The sequence below is a fragment of the Balaenoptera musculus genome, chromosome 17 (genome assembly GCF_009873245.2).
Source record: "Balaenoptera musculus isolate JJ_BM4_2016_0621 chromosome 17, mBalMus1.pri.v3, whole genome shotgun sequence".
NCBI lineage: Eukaryota > Metazoa > Chordata > Mammalia > Artiodactyla > Balaenopteridae > Balaenoptera > Balaenoptera musculus.
In genome coordinates this window covers 42,153,694-42,179,604 of record NC_045801.1, presented here as the reverse complement: position 1 = coordinate 42,179,604, position 25,911 = coordinate 42,153,694, and the positions used below count along the sequence as shown (strand labels likewise).

Below are 25,911 nucleotides of genomic sequence, written 5' to 3'. Positions count from 1 at the left end.
AATGGACCACCGGGTAAGTCCCTGCTATTGTTTTCTTTGTTTCTATTTCATTTATTTCTGCTCTGATCTTTATGATTTCTTTCCTTCTACTAACTTTGGGTTTTGTTTGTTCTTCTTTCTCTAGTTGCGTTAGGTGTAAGGTTAGGTTGTTTATTTGAGGTGTTTCTTGTTTCTTGAGGTAGGATTGTATTGCTATAAACTTCCCTCTTAGAACAGTTTTTGCTGCATGCCATAGCTTTTGGGTCATCGTGTTTTTGTTGTCATTTGTCTCTAGGTATTTTTTGATTTCCTCTTTGATTTCTGCAGTGAGTTCTTGGTTATTTAGTAGCATGTTTTTTAGCCTCCATGTGTTTGTATTTTTTACAGTTTTCTTTTCCTGTAATTGATTTCTAATCTCATAGTGTTGTGGTCGGAATAGATGTTTGATACGATCTCAATTTTCTTAAATTTACTGAGGCTTGATTTGTGACCCAAGATGTGGTCTATCCTGAGGAATATTCCACGACCACTTTAGAAGAAAGTGTATTCTGCTGCTTTTGGATGGAATGTCCTATAAATATCAAGTAAGTCTACTTTGTCTATTGTGTCATTTAATGCTTGTGTTTCCTTATTTATTTTCTGTCTGGATGACATGTCCATTGGTGTAAGTGGTGTGTTAAAATCCCCCACTATTATTGTGTTACTGCTGATTTCTTCTTTTATGGCTGTTAGCATTTGCCTTAGGTGTTGAGGTGCTCCTATATTGGATGCATAGACATTTACAATTGTTATACCTTCTTCTTGGATTGATCCCTTGATCAGTATGTAGTGTCCTTCCTTGTCTCTTGCAATAGTCTTTATTTTAATGTCTATCTTGTCTGATATGAGTATTGCTACTCCAGCTTTCTCTTATTTATTTATTTATTTATTTATTTATTTATTTATTTATTTGGCTGTGTTGGGTCATTTCTGTGTGAGGGCTTCCTCTAGTTGCGGCGAGCGGGGGCCACTCTTCATCGCAGTGCGTGGGCCTCTTCACTATCGCAGCCTCTCTTGTTGCGGAGCACAGGCTCCAGACGCGCAGGCTCAGTAGTTGTGGCTCACAGGCCCAGTTGCTCCGCGGCACGTGGGATCTTCCCAGACCAGGGCTCGAACCTGTGTCCCCTACATTAGCAGGCAGATTCTCAACCACTGCGCCACCAGGGAAGCCCCTCCAGCTTTCTTTTGATTCCCATTTGCATGGAATATCTTTTTCCATCCCCTTACTTTCAGTCTGTATGTGTCCCTAGGTCTGAAGTGGGTCTCTTATAGACAGCATATGTACGGATTTTGTTTTTGTATACATTCAGCTAGTCTGTATCTTTTGGTTGGAGCATTTAATCCATTTACATTTAAAGTAATTATCGATATGTATGTTCCTATTACAATTTCCTCAATTGTTTTGGGTTTGTTCTTGTAGGTCTCTTTCTTTTCTTGTGTCTCCCACCTAGAGAAGTTCCTTTAGCATTTGTTGTAAAGCTGGTTTGGGGTGCTGAATTCTTTTAGCTTTTGCTTGTCTGTAAAGCTTTTGCTTTCTCTGTCGAATCTGAATGAGATCCTCACTGGGTAGAGTAATCTTGGTTGTAGGTTTTTCCCTTTCATCACTTTAAATATGTTCTGCCACTCCCTTCTGGCCTGCAGAGTTTCTGCTGAAAAATCAGCTGATAACTTCATGGGAATTCCCTTGTAGGTTATTTTTTGCTTTTCCCTTGCTGCTTTTAATATTTTTTCTTTGTATTTAATTTTTGTTAGTTTCATTAATATGTGTCTAGGTATGTTTCTCCTTGGGTTTATCCTGTGTGGAACTCCATGTGCTTCCTAGACTTGATTGACTATTTCCTTTCCCATATTAGGGAAGTTTTCGACTATAATCTCTTCAAATATTTTCTCAGGTCCTTTCTCTTTCTCTTCTTCTTCTGGGACCCCTTTAATTTGGATGTTGGTGCATTTAATGTTGTTCCAGAGGTCTCTGAGACTGTCCTCAATTCTTCTCATTCTTTTTTCTTTATTCTGCTCTTCGGCAGTTATTTCCACCATTCTATCTTCCAGCTCGCTTATTCGTTCTTCTGCCTCAGTTATTCTGCTGTTGATTCCTTCTAGTGTATTTTTCATTTCAGTTATTGTGTTGTCCATCACTGATTGTTTGTTCTTTAGTTCTTCTAGGTCCTTGTTAAACATTTCTTGAATCATCTCAATCTCTGCCTCCATTCTATTTCCAAGGTCTTGGATCATCTTTACTATCATTACTCTTTATTCTTTTTCAGGTAGATTGCCTATTTACTCTTCATTTATTTGGTCTTGTGGGATTTTACCTTGGTCCTCTGTCTGCAACATATTACTCTGTCATTTCATTTTGTCTAACCTACTGTGTTTATGGTCTTCGTTCTGCAGGTGGCAGGGTCGTAGTTCCTCTTGCTTCTGTTGTCTGGCCCCTGGTGAGTGAGGTTGGTCCAGGGGCTTGTGTAGGTTTCCTGGTCGGAGGGACTGGTGCCTGCACTCTGATGGGTGTAGTCGTCTTTTCCCTCTGAAGGGGAGGACCTTGTCAGGTGGTGTGTTTTGGGGTGTCTGTGAGCTTAGTACAACTTTAGGCAGCCTGTCTCCTGATGGGTGGGTCTGTGTTCCTGTCTTGCTGGTTGTTTGTCATGAGGGGTCCAGCACTGGAGCCTGCAGGCAATTGTGTGGGGTGGGTCTTGGTGTTGATATGGATACCCCTGGGAGTGCACACGCCAATTAATATTCCCTGGACCTGGGAATTCTCTGGTGGTCCACCATCCTGGACACTATGCTGCCACCCCAGAGACCCAGGGAACCAAGAGCCCACAAGTCTCACAGTGCAGCCAGACAAAAGAAAGAAAAGGAAAGAAAAAAATGAAAAGAAAACAAACAAAACTCAAGACAAATAGCAAAAACAACAGCAAACAAACAGCAGCAACAATACACACACACAAACACACACACACAGAAAAAAGAAAAAAAAAGCAAACAGACAAAAACAAAAAACAAAGAAAACAAGGGAACAGACAAGCAAGGAAAAGAATTCTAATATTAGAACAGTCAATGAGGACTAAACTAACAAAAACAAAGAATGAAAAATAACACAATAACAGAAAGCAAACAAACAACAAAAAAAGCAAAGAAAATATAAAATATACACATAAAAACAATGAAAAAAAAGAAAATGAAAGTAAAAAACAGCAATTATACTCCAATAAAGATGTTAGAAAAAAGAAAATAAAAAACAAAGATCAAAAAACAAGAAAAAACCCACAAAGCAACAAAAAATTGAAAATAGAAAAATAAAAAATTGTATATATTGAAAAAAGATTTAAAAATAAACGTAAAAATTAAAAATAAAAGATAATAAAAGCTACACCACCACCAACTGAGCAAAATGAAACAAACAAAAGAAGAAGAATAGTACAAAGAATATTTTCCTGGGGCCTCCTCTGTCAGTGTCCTTGCTCCCACAGTGAGCCTGAGCCTATCCTCGCCTCCCCAGGAGGTCTTCCAATACCTCTAGGTAGGTGTCTGCATCTACTGTGGGCACTGTGGAGCCAGCCCAGACTCTGACCTGGCCCAAGTATCACATGTACTTGTCCCTAGAGTCCACTGCTGTGAAGGCTAGACCGGTCTCAATTGTTGAAACACTCATTGTCTATTCAGGTTTCCACAGACGCAGGACTTACCCAGCAGATATTGGGGATTTAATCCACAGCTTGTGTAGCTGCACAGAAAGATTTCCGTTTCTCTTCCTTAGTCGCACCGCCCCTGGGGTTCAGCTTTGATTTTGACCCCACCTCTGCGTGTGTGCCGCCCTCAGGTGTCTGCTCCTTGCCCAGGCAAGAGGGAGTGAAAGCAGCGGCTGCTTGGGGCACGTTTACTCACTCAAGCCGGGGCAGGGGTACTGCGGCCACAGTTGAAGTGCCTACAAGTTGCCGGCGGCAGTGGGACTGACAGGCAGCTGGAACAGACTGTGGCATGCTCGCTCTGGTAGGTGTCCCTCCCAGTGCCCACGGAGGCAGGAACTGGAGAATGAGGGCAGTGGCGATGGCCCTGCCCCCACCGCACTTGTCAACCATGGCGCCTCACTTTCCAGGCAGACCATGCTTCCCCTGGGGGCATTCCTGGCCACACGTCCCCTCACTCCCATCCCCTCTGCTGTATCCACACAGCCAACAGCGTTCCTCTCCCCGGATCCATCCTCCCAACCCCATGCTTTAGCACCCAGCCTCCACCAGCACTGACAGACTCTCATCCCAGGCAGGGGCACCCAGGGCTGATTCCCAAGGAGGCTTTGGGATTGGCAGCGCTCGGGGCCCTGAAGCCCACACAGATGGAGGAGACCCCCGGCCCGAGGGGGGAGTGGGCCCACTCAGGTGGGAGCCCCTCCCAGCACCCGCGGTGGCCGAAGAAGCTGGCAGCTGGGGAGAGAGGTTATATGGCAGCTCCGCCCCTTGTGCACCACGCAACAATGACACCTTACTTTTATGGTATCTCAGGCTTTTCTGCAGACTTTCCCGGTTGTGGAGCTCCTTACTCCTGTACCTTCAGGCTGTCTTTTCACAGCCAACAGCTGTCCCCTCCCTGGGTCTGTGCTGAAAACCCCACTTTCCAGCACCCAGCCCCCTTTCGCAACAGGCAACTCATGATTCAGGCTGGAATGTGCAGAGCTGTGGTGTAGACCTTGCGTGCAGTTCTTACTTTGTCCTGCCTTCCACAGACCATCTGCTGCATTCTCCTTTGATCCCCTGAAGGTCCTTTTCTGTCCCAGCTGACTTCCCCACCGTGAGGGAGTTTTCCTGAGTGTGGGGACTTCTGCTCACCTTCAGCTTCCCGCCAGGGTTGCTGGTTCCTTTCCTTTTTTAATTTTTGTTGTCTAGTTTTATTGAGATATAATTGACATGCAGTGCTGTATAAGTTTAAGGTGTACAGCACAATGATTTGACTTACATACATCATGAAATGATTATCACAATAAATTTAGTGAACATTCATCATCTCATATAGATACATTAAAGAAATAGAAAAAAATATTTTTCCTGTGATGAGAGCTCTTGGGATTTGCTCTCTTAACAACTTTTATACGTAACATGCAGCAGCGGTAATTATACTTATCATTTTGTGCATTACATCCCTGGTGCTTATTTATCTTACAACTAGAAGTTTGTAACTTTTTTTAAAGCACATAACTCATTTTTTACTATTAAAAATGTTTTTTAAAGTACCTACACAAAGCATGAATACATCTACAAATCTCTATGATGTTTTCATCTCCTAGTTGGTCCCTTTTTTGATTCCTCTTTTCTTTTTTTTTCTTTCATTCTTTTAGGTGTCCGAAGTCTTCCACTAACGTTCAGTAGATGCTCTGTGGGAACTGTTCCATCTGTAGATGAATTCTTGATGTACTTGTGGGGAGCAACGAATTCTGCAGCCTCCTATTCCACCATCCTGACTCCCCACCTACTCACACCCCCGCCACTTACTGTGTTTTCTTAAGGCTCTAGCTCTCCACGACTGATAGTGGGTCTTAGTGTATAAGAAAAGTAAACATCAATGTTCTCCGGCATCCGGTCAACCTTCTCAATCATGCAGTTCTTTCTTAATTACCTTTCAAGGGTACAGCGACACCTAAGAATTTTGTCTCCGGCAACAATATGTCAATATGTGTAACGGACCATAAAACCCATTTTTAAAAGTGCCTTCACTACAAGGAAAGTCTTGGTACTCATCTGACGGCTTTTTCCTGTCTCCCATTCCTTCCTGTTTCCATAGAAAAGGTTAGATACCATTGGACACTCCTTCCTTCAAGTTCCCAATCAGTTGCTGAGAATCTACTCACTATGGGCCAGGCCCCAGGGCACCTGGACGGGAGCCTGCTTGACATTCAAGGAACAGCGAGGAGGATGGTGGGCATGGAGTAGAGTTGCTGAGGGAAGATGAGGTCATAAAGGTAATGCAGGCAGATCATGTCTGCCTGAGGCCATTGCTAGGACTTAGACTCTCACTGTGAGAAGAATGAGGTTTGGGGGGGAAAAGTAGAAATTTTTTTCCTTTGTTGGTAAGAGCAAAATTACCAAATTATTAAAAATGGATGCCCCAGTATTAGGTACCATGTCCCCATCACCCTGGGCATTGTCACAGGGGCTTCCACAGACACCCCCAAGCACTGCAGGATTGAACCAAATGTTCAGAGTGGACTATTGCTCGGTCTTACAAAGTAGCCCATGGACTGGGACCTGAACAGGGGCTTTGGCTCCATCAGTCACCTCCCTCTTGCTCTCTGACACTTGCCTACCCTTCCTACTTTCCCTAATCTCCTCTCCAGGAACTCCTCATCAACTATAAGAGTGAGCACATTAGCGGCTGTTCTGTGGGATGAGCAAAGTACCTTGTTCTAGCTGAGATGACAGAGCCGTGGGCCCCTCCTCACAGCTTACGGACTCTGGTGTACCATGAGCTGTCTTAACTTAGCTTTGCCCCTGAGCAGAAGAGAGCATAAAGGTCAAGAAGAAAGAAAAAAGTGTCACCCGCAATGGCCTCAGTGCTACATTTTTTGCTGGCCCCTAATTAGAAACTGATTTTCAAAGCCAACCCTGGGGGAAATTACGGCTACATTTCCATCCTGACCATGTTTAATGAGGCCTCATGAAGAAAACAAGAAGTTTCTCCTTGATGGTTTCCTCCTATGGTTGAGAAGGTGTGAATGAATAAAGGGAGACAGATAACAGCAACTGGTTTCCTATAATAAAGCTGGCAGTGTCTGCTATTGCAGTGACTGAATTTTAAAATATAAACAGGATTCAGAGAATAAAGGTTAATGTGACACCCTATTGTGATGTTTATTGCTAACAGGAGAAAATAGTCATTACTATGTTAACATTTCCAAGTGCTGATATAAGCCACAGGCTATTAGCATTACTGTATTCTCATTATGACAGATTAAATAGCAATCACATAAATAATCACACTCTGTCCAAAACTTGAAAATAAATTCAACAATGCCTAAAAAACTAGTAGCCTATATGTACATCAGTCTTCTTTACAAAGCCCTCTTACAAGCTACTTTTTCAAATCTTATTGGATACCACACTCCCCATCATCCCCAGTTGTCTAGTGAATGGTCCTCCATATGCTGATGTTAAGATTGTGCAGACTGAGCATTATTAGGGGGATGTGCTTCTTTCCCAACATTCCAGTAAAGAGAGCTCGATTAATATAACTCCTGCCTCTCTTTGCTCCTTTATTCCATAACCCCTGGGAGAAGGACTGACTTATCTGGCACATTTGTCAAGAATAATTCCACCTTGGCATGTGACGAGTTCTGGCCAATACAAGTGAAAGTGGGGCATGCAATTTCAAGAATGGGCCCTCAAGTGAAGAGCTTGTCCTTCTCCTTCCTGTCTGCTGTAATACAGAGATGATTGCTAGAGCCAGTCTGGACCACAAGGCAGAAGCTGCATAATAAGAACAGAAGGGTAGCAGCAAGCTGGGAGCCTGGGTCCCTGATGACTGAAATTACCACACCAGCCTGGACTACCAACCCAGACTTTTAAGTTAAGAAATAAACTTCTGCCTCATTTTAGCTCCTGTTACTTTGGATTCTCTGACAATTACAGCCACAGAATTGCAGCAGACAGTCTAGGAATGCAGGGGCAGGGGGAGATGCAGCCCAGGAAAAGGAAACTCAGTCAATAAGTCCAAATGAAAGAGTAAAGTGATTAAGGGTGAACAGAAAGTAGATGAATGGTGGTGGTGGGGGGAAACATATTGGGGGAACAATCTAACAAGTCATGATCTATATTCATACACAAGATTTGTATTCACGTGCACATATAATGGATTCTCATTAATAAGCATAAATACACTAAATGAGTTAATATTTATAAAGCACTTAGAAAAGTTCCTAGCACACAGTAAATATTACAAAGGTGCTACTAACTAAAAATAAATAAATAAGAATGAATGGTGTGGTGGTTAATTTTGTGTCAAGTTGGCTAGGCTATGGTGCCCAGTTGTTTAGTAAAGCACTGGTCTAGAGTCTGTGGTGAAGGTATATTTTAGGTATGATTAAAGATTACAATCAGATGACTATAAGTAAAGTAGACTGACCCTGTACTGATTATGTTTCTCTAGAGAACGCTAATACAAATGGAAAGTTAACATAAACCTGTACTAGAAGCCACTGGAATTTGTTGACAGCTGGGAGGTGGGTTGAGGGACCATAGTAGTCAGACTGGAAGCCTTGTTCAACACACCATCCATCATTCCCCATACCTCCTCTCCTCTCACAGCCGCCCCGAGGAATAACCTCTCCAGGACCCCAAATGTTCAGTCACCCTCCTTTCCTTGCCACTGATTTAGAGCAGAAGATGAGAGGGCCCATAATGGTAACAGTCTACCCCAGCACTGGGAGTAAAGCTTTATAGGCACAGTGTTTCTTTTTGGGGTGATGAAAATGTTCTAGAATAAGAGAGTGGTGATGGCTAAGCAACATTTCGAATATAATAAATGGAAGTGAATTATTCACTTCAAAATGATTGATTTTATGTTATGTGAACCTCACTTCAATAAATTCTTTTCTTTTTTTTTTTTTGGCTGTGCCTTGCAGCATGAGGGATCTTAGTTCCCTGACCAGGGATCAAACCCGTGCCCCCCGCAGTGGAAGCACAGAGTCTTAACCACTGGACCACCAGGGACATCCCCAATAAATTTTCAATGATGAATTTTATGTGATGCGAATTTTACCTCAATAAAAAAATTTCCACCTCCTTCCTCCTTGACAAGACATAGAAAGCCCAAGCTCTCCTAGTGCCTCCATGTCATAGCTTTCCCAGGGAAGCATTTCCTCATAGGCAGGATAGAGTTCAGTATCACACTCACTTGGTAACAGACCTCAAGCCAAGTCCACCAACTAAGCTGTTGTCGATAATGAAAGGGATATCTTGGCCTCCATATTGACTCTTTATTCCCCAAACTTAACAAGGCATAAAGGCTGAAGGATGCCAGGGCTGATGGCTCCCAGTAACTGAGGTTGTCCACACCAACTCAGTCTTATCTCCCATGACCACGTGTACCCCAAGTACAGAGTGGCTGGGACATTTGGAAGCCTTACCTGGAGTCAGGAAACTTCTGCTCTGCTTTTACAATATGTGCTTTCTTTTTCCCCATCCTGAATATAAGTAACCCTAAAGCTGGATGCAGCCTACTGTGTCTTGTGAGTTTGTCAATCTGAACGACCTGAGCAGAATAGGTAGTACAATCAAATCAACTGCATCGATGGTAAAATATCATTTCTATACTGTTCTGTGACAGTATGAACATCTATGTGGACCAAATATTTCCATCAAGATAAAAATAAAGATAACAGCAAGGATGAGGGATAAGATGTTGAAGTGAGCTTCCCTCCCATCCCATGCTACGTCCCTACCTATGACATTAAACATATTTAAAACTACTCAAAAATGTCTTAAGTATTTGCTGATATTTCCTCAAAAAATAAAAATAAAGGAATTGTTTGGTCTGCTTTGTTGGATTTTCATTATCTCTTACTCAAAGAGATTTATAATTTTTTTAATAAAGATTAAATTACATTTAACACTTTAGGTTTTCAAGTAAGTGTAACAAACTCCACAAACCATTCTGTCTGCGTCAATAAAGATTTTTTCCCACAGTTTTTTTTACCATAAAAGCTGTATGCTGAACTGGTTTTGATTTTGTGGACAACAAGGGCTCTCAGGGGATGAAAGTCTGTAATGGCCTGAAGCAAAGAACACAGGCCGGCTATAGAAGAGGGCCACAGGAAGCTATTCTAAACCAAAAAAAAAAACAACCCTTGTGCCACACAAGGTAAGAGAAAATAATATCCCTTTGTTGCGTCCTTCCTTCAATAACAAAAATAGCATGTCTACAAACCCCTCTAAGGCCCAATATACTAATTCGGAACCAACTCAGAGAAACAGTGCCATCTGCTGATTATACATGCTGTTTGCTGCCAAGTCACAGAATTTCAATCTTGCCAACATTAATATGACAAACACTAAAGTTGCCAGGCAAGGGACTTCCCTGGGGGTCCAGTGGGGAAGACTCCGCACTCCCAACGCAGGGGTCCTGGGTTCAATCCCGGGACCCCTGCATTGGGAACTAGATCCTGCACGCATGCCACAGCTCAGAAGCCCGCATATAGCAACTAAAGATTCTGCATGCCACAACGAAGATCCCGCATGCCACAACTAAGATCCGGCGCAGCCTAAGTAAGTAAGTAAGTAAATAAATAAATAAATAAATAAATAAATAAATAAAATGAACAGCGATACTGGAAATAGAATTATACTGTATTATTAGTGGGTAATATTTTTTTAAACATAAATAAATAAATAAATAAAGTTGCCAGACAATGTGATGCACGCCTTGATTGCAATACTCAGAAACAAAATGACAGCAGGATTTTTTGACCTGTTCCTTTATCATACACCCTGTTCAATGGATGGATAGGCTGTTGGGAAGTTGAATTCTACAGATCAGAGCTGCTCACGTTTTAATTCATCATTAGTGATTGAGTCCTAATGAGAACGTGATTAAAATGTATTTATGTTGTCATTTAGAGCAAGAAGATTTTCACATGAATATGTATCAAAGGTGTATTTGTGTAATTAGAAATGAATCACGTATGTGACTCAAATAATACCCATTGTGCTGACAGCTTTTGTCAGCTCGTGCAGCAGATTGATGGAAATCATGGAATCAAAAAGGGACATCTCTATGCTGCCAGAAGGGAAAAAAAAAATCGCTGGCTCTGCCTTCTTCAGTGTCAAGCACAGCTCCATGCTCAGAGATTGGCTTAAAAAATACCCTGGAACTGAGATCTCTGAGCAAGGAACCCGATCATGGCGGCTAAGGGGGAAAAACAATGAAGTATTCATTCATTCATTTCTTACTTAAAAGTAGCTGTCTTGTACCAGGGACTATACAAGGTACTGAGATACTAGGATGAATAAGATAAAATCCCTGTCCTCAAAGAATTCAGCTTAGCATGAGAGGGAGAAAGGTAAATAAACAGTTACAAACTATGTTAAATGCTACATAGCAGAGGAACGGACTAGGAGCAGATGATGGACAAAAGAAGAGAATTTTTTATAAATTGAGTATCTACCACAGAAGAGGTGCTTTGTATGTGTAACCCAGATGTTAGCACGTACTCTTTACCACCTGCGTTCAATGAGTTTGAACCCCCGCAAACCTCTGGCCTGCCAGAGTCCCAAAGGCTTCCTCGATTCCCAAGGGCTGGGCACTGTGCTTCTCAGGCTCTGGGCTCCTGTGTCATGCACGCTGCCTTTGTCCCATGTCACGTGGATTCCCTCACCAAACTCAGCCTCTCTTCTGAAATTCTGGCAAGATTTCAGGATGGGGCAGAGAAGAAGGGAACGTTAGTTTCCACACTACTTAGCAAACAACCAACTGGAGAACAACTGTAATTCAAATATCCTCCCTGGTTCTCATCACAGAGAGTTTCCCTTATCTAACCCAGTCCCAGAGTCCCTCCGTATTCTCCCCTCACCCTTCCCTCGCAGATGGTCTCCAAAATTCCACATTTTTCTTCCTCCATTACACTTTGACAGCAACCAACACCCATGGTCTGGAAAGGCTCACCCAAATACTAACATGTGTTTTTCCAAATGCAGTCAAGATAATATTTCTCCACAGACACAGAAAACACCTTTATGGTTACCAAAGGGGAAAGGGAGTGGGGAGGGATAAATTAGGAGTTTGGGATCAACAGATACACATGACTATATATAAAATAGATAAACAACAAAGACCTACTGTATAGCACAGGGAACTATATTCAGTATCTTGTAATAGTCTATAATGGTAAAGAATCTGAAAAAGAATAGATATATATGTATAACTGAATCACTCTGTTGTACACCTGAAATTAACATAACATTGTAAACCAACTATACTTCAATAAAAAAATAAAAAATAAAAAGATAATATTTCTCTACCTGGCTGGCCATATATTATTTCATTTAAGCTTCACAACTACCCTTGGACATATCATTGAACAGATAGGAAAATTCAATTCATCTAAGACAATACTAACCTTATGTCATAGGTTGCTAATGCATGGAAAGCACTTAGCATTTAGAACACAGTAATAAACACTTAATAAATATTAGCCATTATAATTTTTATCACTATAATATTCGTTCCATCTCTTTTGTAGCTACACTTACTACCTAGGTAATATCCTCCAATCTCATGACTTTATTAAATACCATCTACATGCTGACAAATCCTAAATTTATCTCCAGCCTTGACCAATGCTTCTGAATTCAACTCATGTACCAAACTGCTTATCTGACATCTCCACTGGATATCTAATAGGCTTATCAAACTTGACATAATCAAATGTGAACTTGTACTTTTCCCCCACAAACCTCTCCTCTCCCAGTCTTATCTCAGTAACTGGCAACTCCATTTCTCCTTTGGCTCAGACCAGAAACCTTGGATCATTCCAAATGATTCCAAGATCACTCGTGATTTTTCTCTTTTTCTTATACTTTTCATTCAATCCATTCAGGTATCTTGTTGGCCTTGCCTTCTAAAATATCCAGAATTCAACACTGCCCTGCTACCACTTGGTCTAGATCATCAGCACCTCTTGACTGGATTATGGCAAGAGCCTCCTAACTCATCTCATTGTTTCCACCACAGTCTGTTCTCATCACAGAGCAACTCAGATCATGACTTTCCTTGGCTCAATCTCCAGAGGTTTTCCATCTCCCTGAGAGTAAAACTAAAGCCCTCAAAGTGGTCTTCAATGCCCTGTAACATTTGATCCCCCATTGCAATTACCTCTTTCACCTCAGCTCTTACTTGCTTCTTACTTTCTCTACACGGCCTCTGGCTGTTTCTCAGATATGTCGAACATTCCTTCACCTGTCTCAGGACCTCTGCACTTGTGGTTCCTTCTGTCTGGAACACTTTTTTCCAGAGAATGTCATGGTTCTCAATCCCTCACTTTTTTCAGGTCTCTGCACAAATCCACCCTATATAAATAGCAATCCCCATCCCCACCTTGTTTAGTATCTCCCTTATTCTGCTTATTTCTTTCCATAGCACTTACCACCATGTGCAATATTATATATGTGTATTATTCTCACAGTGCTAGAATGAAAGCACAATGAAGGCAGAGACTTTGCCTATTTAATTGTTATATGCATAACCCCTAAGACAATGTCCAGCATGTACTAGGTACTCAATAAATATCTGTGGAATGACAAATGAGTTTAATCATTTAATCAAAATTAAGAAAGGCAGGAATTTCAAGAAGTTTACCAATACCTAATGTGAACAGAAGTCAAGATAAAGACTGCAAAGAGTTCACTGCATTTGTCAACTAGGGAGTTGCTGGGATAGAGGCCTTGAGTGTTGGGAAGGGACACATTAAGAAGAGAACTCTCTTCTGGAAATGGATAGTAGTGATGATTGTACAACACTGTGAATGTACAAATAGTAATTCATTTTGTCGTGGTCTATTTTTCAAATGTGGTATAAAGCAAAACTTATAACACACGATATCTGTAAGGCACTGAAGGAAGGAGGCCTGGAAAGACAGACAAGCTGAACTGCAATGAAGCTGCAACACCGGCCTCAACTGAGGAGCTCTGGAGCTGGAATGATCCTGAAGGGTTGTCCCAAATTGAGGCAAGGAGGCTGGGCCTTTCTACCCTGCATCAACAAATCACTGGATGCCAGCCACCCAGGGGAGGGAGGGTAACCTTGAGCGAGGCAGCTCCTTTCAGCTGTGGGATATTCTTAGGCAGAGATTTGGCTATGAGTGGTCAGAGGCAGCACTCCCAATAGCTGGGTAAATGAGCACATTGGTCCTGAAGGGGGCAATCTGGGCAATACACCCTAGTATCCACTACAGTTAAGATAGACAATAAAGTTGCCAGTCTCTTATCATTTTTTTTTTAAGATTTTACACCTGAGAATATGTGATGCAAGATACATATTGAAAGACGTTTTATATGCAAAGCCTCATATAAGAGGCATATACATAGGGCCAAGAAACATCATTTTTGCTTTTTATTAGTTGACTACTTCCTTACCGACAAACTTGATCCCCAAACTGCCAGTTCATGAGTCCTAGATGTACAAATGCCCAGGCACGGCACTACAGATCTAAAGAACTCAGATCTGGTGATACACAATTGAGTCTTTATTCAACACCTCAAGACAATATTCAGTCTAAAAGAAATTTCCCTAAAAGGAAGCAAAAGCTGATTACAGAAACCCCAATTGAAGATTAAATGAGTAACTCCTTTCTTCTTGCAGACTTCAGTCGTCTAAAGCTTGCTTTGTACATTAAAACTTTCTATTTAATGTCAAAAATTACTACAGAAACCCCTTGAGATGATGGTAGCTGTACCATTATCCAGTGTACAAACAATGCTTGGTGGACATGGCTTTACAGTCTGAAGTCCCAGATTAGAAACCGGTGCTTTGAAGTGTCCAATACTCCTCCCCGTCCTGCCACAACCCACAGACCATTCTCACCCAAACTGCCCGGCAGCAACTATTATATCCAACTGAATCTTCAGCATTAGCAATCCTAGTTTCTGATTCTCTTTCTCCTTTGAGCTATAGCTTAAATTTATCAAATTTTTCAGTTGTCTCCCACATCTATGTCTAATATTCCTAATCAGTTTAGATTTCCCAAAGATAGAAACTGGGCGTTTTACCTTTTAATATTCCTTATGAAAATTCCTTAGAAATTATTTAATGAAACTTCATGAATTATGGAATTATTAATAAACAATTATAGGATGATAGAAGTATGTCTTTAATGTTTCAATATTTAAGAATATATACAAAAATTAAACTCAGTTTTGATTATTATATCAAAACTATAATATACTTTGCAATAAAATATATTATTATAATTAAAATAATTCTATTTGTTTTCCAAAATTACGCTTACTTACTAGATTAATTTTTTAAAGGGGGTTATATAGCAGTAGTTTGATTGGTTATATTCTGAAAAAAGAATGACACATTTTCTCTTATTCTTTCAAGAAAAGGATCTGTAAGATTTAAATGATCTCCAGAAAAATGTTTCCATTGCTTCAGCTGTGACATGGAGACAGGTTTCAGGGAGTCAGACTTCTGTTGATGTGTACCAAGCTGACAATTTCTAAAGACAGGGAATTTTTCCAATGAATCACCTGAAGTAAGTAAAACAATGAGAAAATCCTTAGGTCAATCAATATCCTATTACATACAATACTTTTTTAATATATAATGAGTTTATATGACTTGTTACATTTGATCACCATGGTTTATGCTAAAATAAGCAAATTCAATTAATTCATTCCTTCTACAAATATTTACAAATTGTTTACAATGTGCTGATTTGAGCAATGGGGGCCAAAATGGTGAACAAAAATAGACATGGTCTCTGTTTTCAAGGACTTTATGGTCTAGCAGGAGGAATACACATTAAACAAATAATCATCCAAAGAGATGTATTACAGGTCCGCAATTCCTATCTAAAAGCCTGTGGGGCCAGATACGTTTCCAAATTCAGAATATAACTGTAACAATGTGGGTTTAATACTCCATAATCAAACTCATTAATATTCTGCAGCAAGGGCTTTCCTGGTGGCGCAGTGGTTAAGAATCCGTCTGCCAATGCAGGGGACACGGGTTTGAGCCCTGGTCCAGGAAGATCCCACATGCCGCGGAGCAACTAAGCCCCTGCGCCACAACTACTGAGGCTGCACTATAGAGCCCATGAGCCACAACTACTGAGCCCTCGTGCCACAACTACTGAAGCCCGCGTGCCTAGAGCCTGTGCTCCGCAACAAGAGAAGCCACCGCAATGAGAAGCCCACGCACTGCAACAGAGAGTAGCCCCCGCTCGCCGCAACTAGAGAAAGCCCGCGTGCATCAATGAAGACCCAACACAGTCAAAAATAAATAAAATTAAATCTTTAAAAAAGAGAACATCAAACTAGATAAAAAAGAAAATCCAGCCTCATGCTATTTACATGAAAGATACCTAAAACATAAGGACACAGAAAGATTCAAGGTAAAAGAATAGAAAAAGATATACCAGACAAATACTAACAATAAGAAAGTCAGTGTATTTGCTGTACACCTGAAACTAACACATAGTAAATCAACTATACTCCAATAAAAATTTTAAAAAGTCAGTGTAATATATTAACTAAAGACAAAATGAAAGCAAAAGACATCAGGGATAAAGCAATCACTACATAATAATAAAATAAATAAATAATAATGAAAAAATTTTTACAAAGAAGATACAAAATATATAAAGCAAAAATTGACAGAATAACAAGAAGCTGACAAATCCACTGTCATACTGTCAGATTTTAACATATCTCTTTCAATAACAGATATGTCTAACAAAGAATTAGTTCATCAATAGAAAAATGGGCAAATGATATGAGTAGGTGGTTCACATAAAGGAAATACAGCTCTTAACCATAGGAAAATACACTCAACTTCACTCATAATAAAGTTAAATTAAATTAAAACTAGACCAATATACCATTTTTTTACTATCAGATTGGCAAAAATCCAAACAATTGATAATCCTAAACTGGTAAAGCTGTGGGGAAATAGTATATTGTTGGTGGGGTATAAATGATACAACCCCCAGTGGAGGGCACCTTAGCAAGATCTATCAAAATTACAAATGCACATATTCTCTGACACAGCAACACTGATAATTTACCTTATAGAGATATTTGAATATATGGAAAAAGATGTACGAATAAAGATATATACTGCCTGGAAAGAACCTAATTATACAGCTGTAAGGTCAGATGAATAAATTATGGTCTCTTCATACAAGGGAGGATTATATAGCTGAGAGAAAAAAAGAATGAGGAAACTCTTTAATGATATGGGAAGATCTCAAGATACTATTCAATGAAACAGGTACAGAACTATACACAGGGCTTCCCTGGTGGCACAGTGGTTAAGAATCCGCCTGCCAATGCAGGAGACACAGGTTCGAGCCCTGGCCCGGGAAGATCCCACATGCCGTGGAGCAATTAAGCCCATGTGCCACAACTACTGAGCCTGCACTCTAGAGCCCACGAGCCACAACTACTGAGCCCGCGTGCCACAACTACTGAAGCCCGTGTGCCTAGAGCCCGTGCTCCACAACAAGAGAAGCCACTGCAATGAGAAGCCCGCGCACTGCAAGGAAGAGTAGCCCCCACTCGCCGCAACTAGAGAAAGCCCGCATGCAGCAACGAAGACCCAACACAGCCAAAAATAAATAAATAAATAAATAAATTTAAAAAAAAAAAAAAAGAACTATACACATATTACACTACCCTTTATTGGGGGGAAAACTGGGCAAGAGTTCCTTGCATATGCATAAAAATGTATCTAGAAGGATACACAAAAAACTAATAATACTGGTTTCGCAAAGGGTAGCAGGACTAGAAACTAGGCAGATGACGGCATTATGGGAGGAAGAGTTCTCACCATATACATTTTATATTTTTAAATAGTTGAGATAGGTGAATATATTACCAATTTTTCAGTTAAATTAGTAAATTTTTAAATCTGTAAAATAAGAAAAAACTAATTCAGTAACAGAAAATTTGACTAATATGGCGAACTCTAAACTAAGTAATTAAGAGAATACACATGCTTTTCATGTACAAAAACATTTACAAAGTAAACACACCAGGCCACACACCAAGTCTCTATAGTTTCCAAAGAATCAATATGCAGACCATATTTGTGACTACAGTGCAGTAGCCAAAATTCAATAACAAAAACTAAAATACATTTTAAAACATACTTTTAAATACCTCATGAGCCAAAGAATAAATTATAATGGAAAAAAAATATTTAGAACTGAATAATAAAAAGACTGCATATCAAAATTATGAGATTCAGCTTAGAGGAAAATTTACAGCCTTAAATTCCCATTTCAGAAAAGAGGACTGAGAACCATTAAGCTAAGGATTCAACTTTAGAAAATAAGGAAAAAAAAAATTAGATAAATACAGGGGAAAAGAGAAATAATAAGAGAAGAAATTACTAAAATGGAAAAAACATACTATAGAGAAGACGAGTGTGGATTATATAAAATGTAAATTCTTCCATGTTAGTCTTATACAGTTTTACTTCTTAAACCCATCTCAACACAATCAAGTGACTTCCAACTACTGGACATTGCTTGCTCAAGTCCTACTCCTGATCCAGTACCTATCTGAATGGTATTAATTCTGGAGGGTTGATGCTTTCAGCCTCATTTAAGCAGCACAAGCAGTGCATGAAGCAAGAAGCAAGAAGTATGGCAGCCCATGCTTACTGCCCCAGAAAATATGACCTCATTAGGAATAAGTTCTACACAAAATAAACAGGAGGATTATTCTGTCAAGTGTTATGTTTTTTGTGAAATAGAAATAAGGATTAAAAACATTTCCCTAATTCTGAAGTCATTATTATCAGGATTTGAAAGATTTTACCAATAGGCCAAATTTTTCACAACTGATTCGGAAATAAGAAGCTAAATTGAGAGAACTAATAAGGTTCTAACTAAAATTTTCTCAAATACCCATGTGGCAGCTGCCCTGTGACATGAGGAAAAAAGAAAACTAACATATGCAAGGGGTAAATATTTTAGTTATTCTGTATTTAAATATTTTCAACTACTAAAGAGAGACTAATTAACTTTACCATCATAACAATTAAAATACAACTAACCTGTATGATTTTCTCCTGTACATTCACAGTCAAGCAGGTCATGAGTAACACAACGCGAACTTTCATGTAATGTGAACAAATTTTTAAGTTCTTCTACTGAAAACTGAATATGATCACATGTCTTGGTTAGGTCTACAACTGCCCCAGAAAGACCTTGCTTACTGATCTGCCTTTGATAGATCTTTTCTTCTATTGTACCTGAAGAGAAAACATTCATTAGATTTCCTTCAGATCTTTACATCTGTTATTTTTGTAGGGTAAAGCATGTTTATTAGTACACTAGCTAACAAAATAACAGTACCCCTGATACTGAAGCACAGATTAACAAAAAAAAAATCTTTAATTATTCAAAGGGAATACATTTTTGTCATACTGAAGGGTTATTACCTGTGGTTAGGAGTCTGTAAATATGTACAGGATGTTTCTGACCATCTCTCCACACTCTAGACATTGCCTATAGAAAATTAATGAGAATTCTGAGAGTACAAGTAGAAACTAATAATAACCCTTCCCACATAAGCAACTTGCATTAATACATTTAAGATTAGGAATTCTAGATTTCACTTACAGCTTCAAAAAGCAAAGCCCAGGCATACCTAAGCATTCTCCACTTCAAATTTTTTTGCTGGGATAAAGAAAGGGATGAATGAACACTCATTGTGGTACTGTAAAATAATTACAGGGTGCCATGCAACAGTGAGAGGGTCTATCTGCATCAAAAAATGGGACAGCGAGTTTGGGCAGTAAGAATGCAAAGAATCAAGTATAGCATAGCATGGAGGGTTTATTCTCAGTCCAAGAGGCTAATGATTCACCCCTAAGGAATCCCTAGGACACCTGCAATCAGCTCAGGCTCTAGATAGATCTCTGTGGTTTTAGGATTTATCAGTGATACTGTACAGTAAAAGGTTGATGTTGAAACCTTGCACATTCCAAAGAAAAGTCTGGCCTTCAACCAGCTCCTGGAAGCCCTGGAATATCCTGCCTGATAAGAGCATCTTAGTTTACCTGGAGCCTTGGGCCACACCAAGTAGTTTATGCTAACAGTGTGATTTAGGTGGGGACTTGGGCCAGTTGACCCCTGCAGGGATTGGAGACTGAGCAACTAAGGTCAGTCACACAGGTATCCATGCCTACATGACTGACCTCCAACAAAAATTCTGGACACCAAGGCTCAAGTGAACTTCTCTGGTTGACAATATTCCATATGTGTTGTCACTCATTAATGTTGGGAAAATTAAGTGTTGTTCCATACAAATCTAGTGGGAAAGGACAACTGGAAGCTTGTGCCTGGTCTCTCCTGGACTCTACCCTATGCACCTTCTAACTGTGTTGATTTTAGTCTGTATCCTTTCACTGTAATAAAACTTAACTTGAATATAGCTGTTTTTCTTGATTCTGTGAGTCCTTCTAGTGAATCACTGAACCCGAGGGTTGTCTCCAGGTATCCTAACACAGATACCATATGAGGTGCAAATCCATAGGTAGAAATCTCAAAATACATGAAAATGGACTGTATTCTGAAGAAAACCAAAGGCTGCTTCTGAAATATTTCCCTAAATAAGCTAATTTTATATCTTTACCATACTCTGCACAAACACTGATCATAGCACCTGTAACACTTTATTGTCTTCCCCTGATGGTCATGAGGATCCTGAAGGCCCAACTACACAGTATATAAGAGCCTGGAGACATACAGGTTTGGGTGTGAATCCCGGCTCTGCCTCTTGTAAGCTATGTGACTGAGAACAAGCTTCCATATCTTCATCTGTAAAACAGGGCTTAGAATATCCACACTTATAGGATTATTGTGAAGATTAAACAGATGTAAAGCACTTAGCAGAGTGCCTGATATAAAATAAGGGTTCAATATGCAGCAGTTATTATACATCATCATCATCCTCGTATCCCCCATAGGCATTCTATAATGTTTGTTTAATGCATAAACAGTCCTACCTGGATATCAGTGGCTGGATTCCAATCAATGTCATAGAGAATTAAGTGAGATCCTCCAATAAGGTTAAGTCCCACACCACCAGCTTTTGAACTTAACAAAAAAATAAAATCAGAAGAGTATTTACTATTAAAGCCATCAACAATTTGTTGCCTTTGAGAGACTTGTGTTTGTCCATCAAGTCTTGTATAAGCATATCCATGACGTTTGCATACTTCTTGTAAAATATTCAAGGTTTGTGTATAGTTGGATACCAACACCACTCTGTCAATCAAAAAGAAAGAATCTTTAAAAAAAAAAAAAAAAGAAAGAATCTTTATACACAATTTAAAAGCAATATTAGATTTTTTTAATTGAAGAAAAATACCATGATAATACTATCACTGATATTTATAGAACATCCAACAATGACCTTGTACAATTAAAACACAGATTCTCCTTCAAATTCAATTTTAAAATCAGTATCTAAGAGGGAATTCCCTGGCCATCCAGTGGTTAGGACTCTGCACTTTCACTGCCAAGGGCACAGGTTCAATCCCTGGTTGGGGAGCTGGGATTCCCACAAGCCACGTGGCCAAAAAATAAAAGTCAATATCTAAGAGACTTCCAGCATCAAGATAGTGGAGTAAAGACCTTTCTGCTTTCTTTACCTCTCTTAAGTCACCCTAAGAACAGCAGGAGAATAAGAAACAGAAATACAAACTCTATCTTTAATGAAACAGGAGACATTTCTATATGAAAACAGAGAATAGTGGAATGGTGACCTGCTTAGGAGTACAGAGAAAGTGAAACTTAAGTGCTCAAAGAGAGGGATTCCAATAAGAAACAGGTACAAGTTCATTCACACCATAGAATCTCGTAAAGGCAGCTCAGAAGAAAGGAGTTCAGACTGGAGCTATTACAAGAGCACTGGTAAGTAGAACCCAGGCCCTCATCCCATGTAACTAGTTGGCTTTTCTTTCTCAACTAGAATGTTTATTCTCTGGAGAAAGTAAACCAAAGAAACTTAGACCAGGGAACTCTAGAAGGCAGGGATACAGTGACAAACCAAAATGAAAGTCTGCATAATGGATGGTAAGATCCCAGTCCGCTTTTTCTGCCAACTCCCAGAACACCAGCAGCCAAGCATTCCTCTCACATTCCACACCCCAAGAAAGATATTATTGGAAGATTCATCTCTGGAATGACTTATTTGAATGACCCCAGAGAAAAGGTCCACAGATAGGGAATTCCCAAATAAAAAAGCCAGCTCCCTACCTGTTACCTAATGCAGGTCAGCAGTCCACAAGCCCTGCCCATGCACACAGAGCATTCAGTTAGTGTTTTACTGCCTTACTCTTAAATATAAATGGACACCAAGGGCCACCAGCTACTTGAAGCCAGCCTCCAACACGAAAAATAGAAACCAAAACAAATAAACAGAAAAAAAGAAACATGAATAAAACAGAGCAACGGAGAAAACAGAAGACAATTTTAAGGAAATAATTAATACTCTCATATAAGAGATAGCATTCACAACAAGAGGTGGCAATAAAAAAGAACAATCAAGAATAAGAAAATTATCTTGGAAATTTAAAGTGGCAGCCAAAATAAAAATTTAATAGGAGATTTAGAAGAAAAAAAGAGAATCTTCCAGGAAATAGATTAAAAAGGAAAACTTATGACCAATAGGAGAGGAAAGATAAAAGAATTATAGAATCAATCCACGAGGTTCAATATATGACTGACAGAAATTCCAGATAAAACAAAAGAAAATTGTTTTGAGAAAGAGACTGCTTCCCAGACATGGAGTCTTCAGATTAAAACGACTTACTATAGAGTTTTCAGCTCAATAAATGAAAACGTGATCCATATTAAGGCACATCAAGATTATAACTCAGGACTTCCCTAGTAGTCCAGTGTTTAAGACTCTGCGCTTCCACTGCAGGGGGCAAGGGTTCAATCCCTGGTCAGGGAAGTTCTGCGTGCCACCAAAAAATAAATAAATAAAATAAAATAAAAGCCATGGGAAGCTATTAAAAAGCATTATCATATTTAAAAAAAGATTATAACTCAATGTATAAAGAATGAAGAAAAACTGCTAGAGTTTTCATGAAGAAAATATGGAAAAGACAAGAGATAGCCGTATAAGTACATGGTCTGGCAACATACTATGGGAGCTGGTGATTGCCTCTGAGAAACAGGATGCAAAGGGGGAGAGATGGAACTATGAACTCCTGTTTTTTTTAATGATAAGCCCTTTAACATTTTGAGAAAATAAAAATTTTAAACAATAAAATATGGTAAAAAGTAAAACCAGAATTTATCTAATAGCTAAAGTTTGATAATGAAGCAAAAAATAAAAAACAGATCAGGAATATTTCCTCCAAGTTTTATAACTAGTGGGATAATTATTAGCACTAGAAATTTTAAAAATAAGGCAAATGTTTAACAGTTAGAATTCTCTTAATTATCTATGCTAACAAGGTAAAGATAATGTATATTTGTATTCCTGTATCAGTTACCTTTGGCTACATAACAAACCAAACCAAAACTCAGTGGCTTAAAACAACAACCATTTATTTTATATTTAGCTCACAATTCCGTAGGTTGGCAACTTGGGCTGGGCTCAGCTAAGAGGTCCCTCTGCTGGTCATGGCTGTGCTGACTCAAGCATCTGCAGTCAGCTGCCAAGTGGACTGGGAACTGGCTGACTGGTGAGGGGCCTCGGCTGGGAAGCCTCATCTGAGTTTCTCAGGTCTCTTACCCTCTAGCAGGCTAGCCCAGGCTTATTCACATGGTGACAGAAAGTTTCCAGGAAGCACAAAGGAGGACAAGCCCCACTGCACAAGATCTTTTCAAGCCTCTTCTTGTGCCATGTTTGCCAGCACCTCATGGACCAATTCAAGTCACGTGGCTGAGCTCAGAGTCAGAATGGTAGATCACCCAAAGTTACCCAGCAAAGGAACATGGATATAGGGAGGGAGAATTTAAGACCATTTATGCAATCTGCCAAAGTTCCTATACTAATAATTCAGTCATTTTTTCCTTCCTTTTCTATACTATTACAGGGATGAATAACATTATCTAAACATAGTTTTTCTGATACAACTTTACTGGACTGGAGGAAATCTGGCTTTAGAATATTTTCCCCCAACAAGTTCTTACAAGGCTAGATGTAGATTGATGGGATAGGTGACTATCTTGGTAAAGAGTCTTGGACAATCCCCTTCCAGAGGTCTAGAGCCCCCCGACACATACATACCACTTTCAAACAAGGCTATTATTTTTATGGTCACAATACTGTCCCTGAAAAGAGTTGAAATCTGTAGGCAAGGCTGCCATGTCAGGTAGAGTGCAAGCTGCACCCAGCACAAGAGTGTCCAACCAAGAGATGCACGGGGGGTGGAATTTGGCATGAACTCTACTCTCCAAGCCATGAAGCCTAGTGCGTGAATGCAACAGCCAGGAGGGAAGAGGAACTTTTTAAATTTTGAAGTATTCTTCTTAAAAATTCCATAAAAGGGCCACCAGCCAGACAAGCCAGGAGTTCTCAGATACACCTCCACCCAATTCTAATTCATCTCAATATGCACAAAAGCACTGTAGAAGAGTTCTGCCTATAGACCTAAAATAGAACTATCCAGTTCTAGTTAACAATAACACAGTAGGTCAGGTGTAGACAGTAATACTATCCCTGAAGTAAAACACTGTGAGCAACTTCTAGCTACATATTTTAAAGGGTTAGGAGATGTTTGTGCATAGGCAGCTCAGATGTGGAAAACCTGGCCTCTATACCCAACTGGCCATAAAAAAAAAAGGGGGGCTACAATTTAACAACAACAACAAAAAAAAACAACCCAATTAAAAAAAATGGGCAAAGGACTTGAATAGACATCTTTGAAAGAAAATATACAAATAGTCAACAAGTACATCAAAAGATGCCCAACATTACTAATTACTAGGGAAATGCAAATCAAAACCACAATGAGATATCATCTCACACCCGTTAGGATGGCTACTGTCAAAAACAAAACAAAACAGAACAGAAAATAGCAATGCTGGCGAGGTTGTTGAGAAATTGGAACCTTTGTCCACTGTTGGTGAGAATGTAAAATGGTGTGGCTGCCTACGAAAAAGATTATGGAGGTTCCTCAAAAAAATAAAAAGAGAATTATCATATGATCCAACAATCCTACTTCTGGACATATATCCAAAGGAATTGAAAACAGGGTCTCAAAAAGGTGTTGGTACACCCATGTTCACAGCAACATTATTCATAATAGTCAAAAGGCAGAAGCAACCCAACTATCCATCGACAGATGAATGGGTAAACAAAATGTTATATACATGCAGTGGAACATTACTCAGCCTTAAAAAGGAAAGAAATTCTGACATGCTACAACATGGATGAACTTTGAGGACACTATGCTAAGTAGAATAAGCTAGTCATAAAAAGACAAAACATCATATGATTTCACTTATATAAGGTACCTACAGTAGTCAGATTCATGGAGACAGAAAGTAGACGGGTGGTTGCCAAGGGCTGGGAAAAAGCAGGAATGGGGAGTTGTTATTTAATGGGTACAGCTCAGTTTTGCAAGATGAAAAGAGTACTGGAGATTGGTTGCACAACAGTGTGAGTATACATAACGCTAATGAACAATACACTTAGAAATGATTAAGATAGTAAATTCATGTTATGTGTATTTTATCACAATTTAAAAAGAAAGGTCCATCTCTTCAGATAATGTGAAGCAACAGAACAGTCTGTGCCACTGATGGAAGTGCTACTTCTTCTTTCATCGGACAAGGCAGGATTCAGTTTCCTTAGGATCCACAAGCAGTCAAAATGACTCCAACCCAACCCCTACCCCCAAATTATATTTTTCTTCCTCATTCCTTCCTTCCCACCACAAGAGGGGAACTTTCCTCTAGAACATCTTCAAGGATAAATTCTCACACCTACAGTCACACTTGATCTCTTCTCATTTCCTCTAAAATTCTGTTCACTCATATTCCTTGTCCAACAATAACCACCTATCCCATGTTCAGAAAAAAAGGAAAAACAGAATCCAGTGAAGACAAGATGCAAATAAAAGTCTAACTAAAAGTTCATACTCTAAGTTCAAACTGGGTCACAATCTGCATATATATACATACATTACACACTCTTGTATATATAAAATATTATC

At 39.5% G+C, this 25,911-nt stretch overlaps 1 protein-coding gene across 3 annotated transcripts in view; it reads right to left on the bottom strand.

Annotated features, from left to right (window-relative positions):
- Nucleotides 1–14,223: 14,223 nt before the first annotated feature.
- The window catches only part of RAD54B (RAD54 homolog B), a 103,269-nt gene continuing 91,581 nt past the window's right edge, over nucleotides 14,224–25,911 (bottom strand). Inside the window, exons 12-15 of one of the 3 annotated variants that reach the window (XM_036830965.1) lie at nucleotides 20,740–20,830; nucleotides 19,171–19,237; nucleotides 18,784–18,981; nucleotides 14,224–15,248 (exon numbers count right to left, since the gene is read on the bottom strand). In XM_036830965.1, the coding sequence (XP_036686860.1) occupies nucleotides 15,031–15,248; nucleotides 18,784–18,981; nucleotides 19,171–19,237; nucleotides 20,740–20,830 (574 nt within the window). In that variant the 3' untranslated portion in view covers nucleotides 14,224–15,030. Of the gene's footprint in view, nucleotides 15,249–18,783; nucleotides 18,982–19,170; nucleotides 19,238–20,739; nucleotides 21,002–25,911 lie in introns of all 3 variants that reach the window. The other 2 variants (XM_036830966.1, XM_036830964.1) reach the window with 2 other exon arrangements.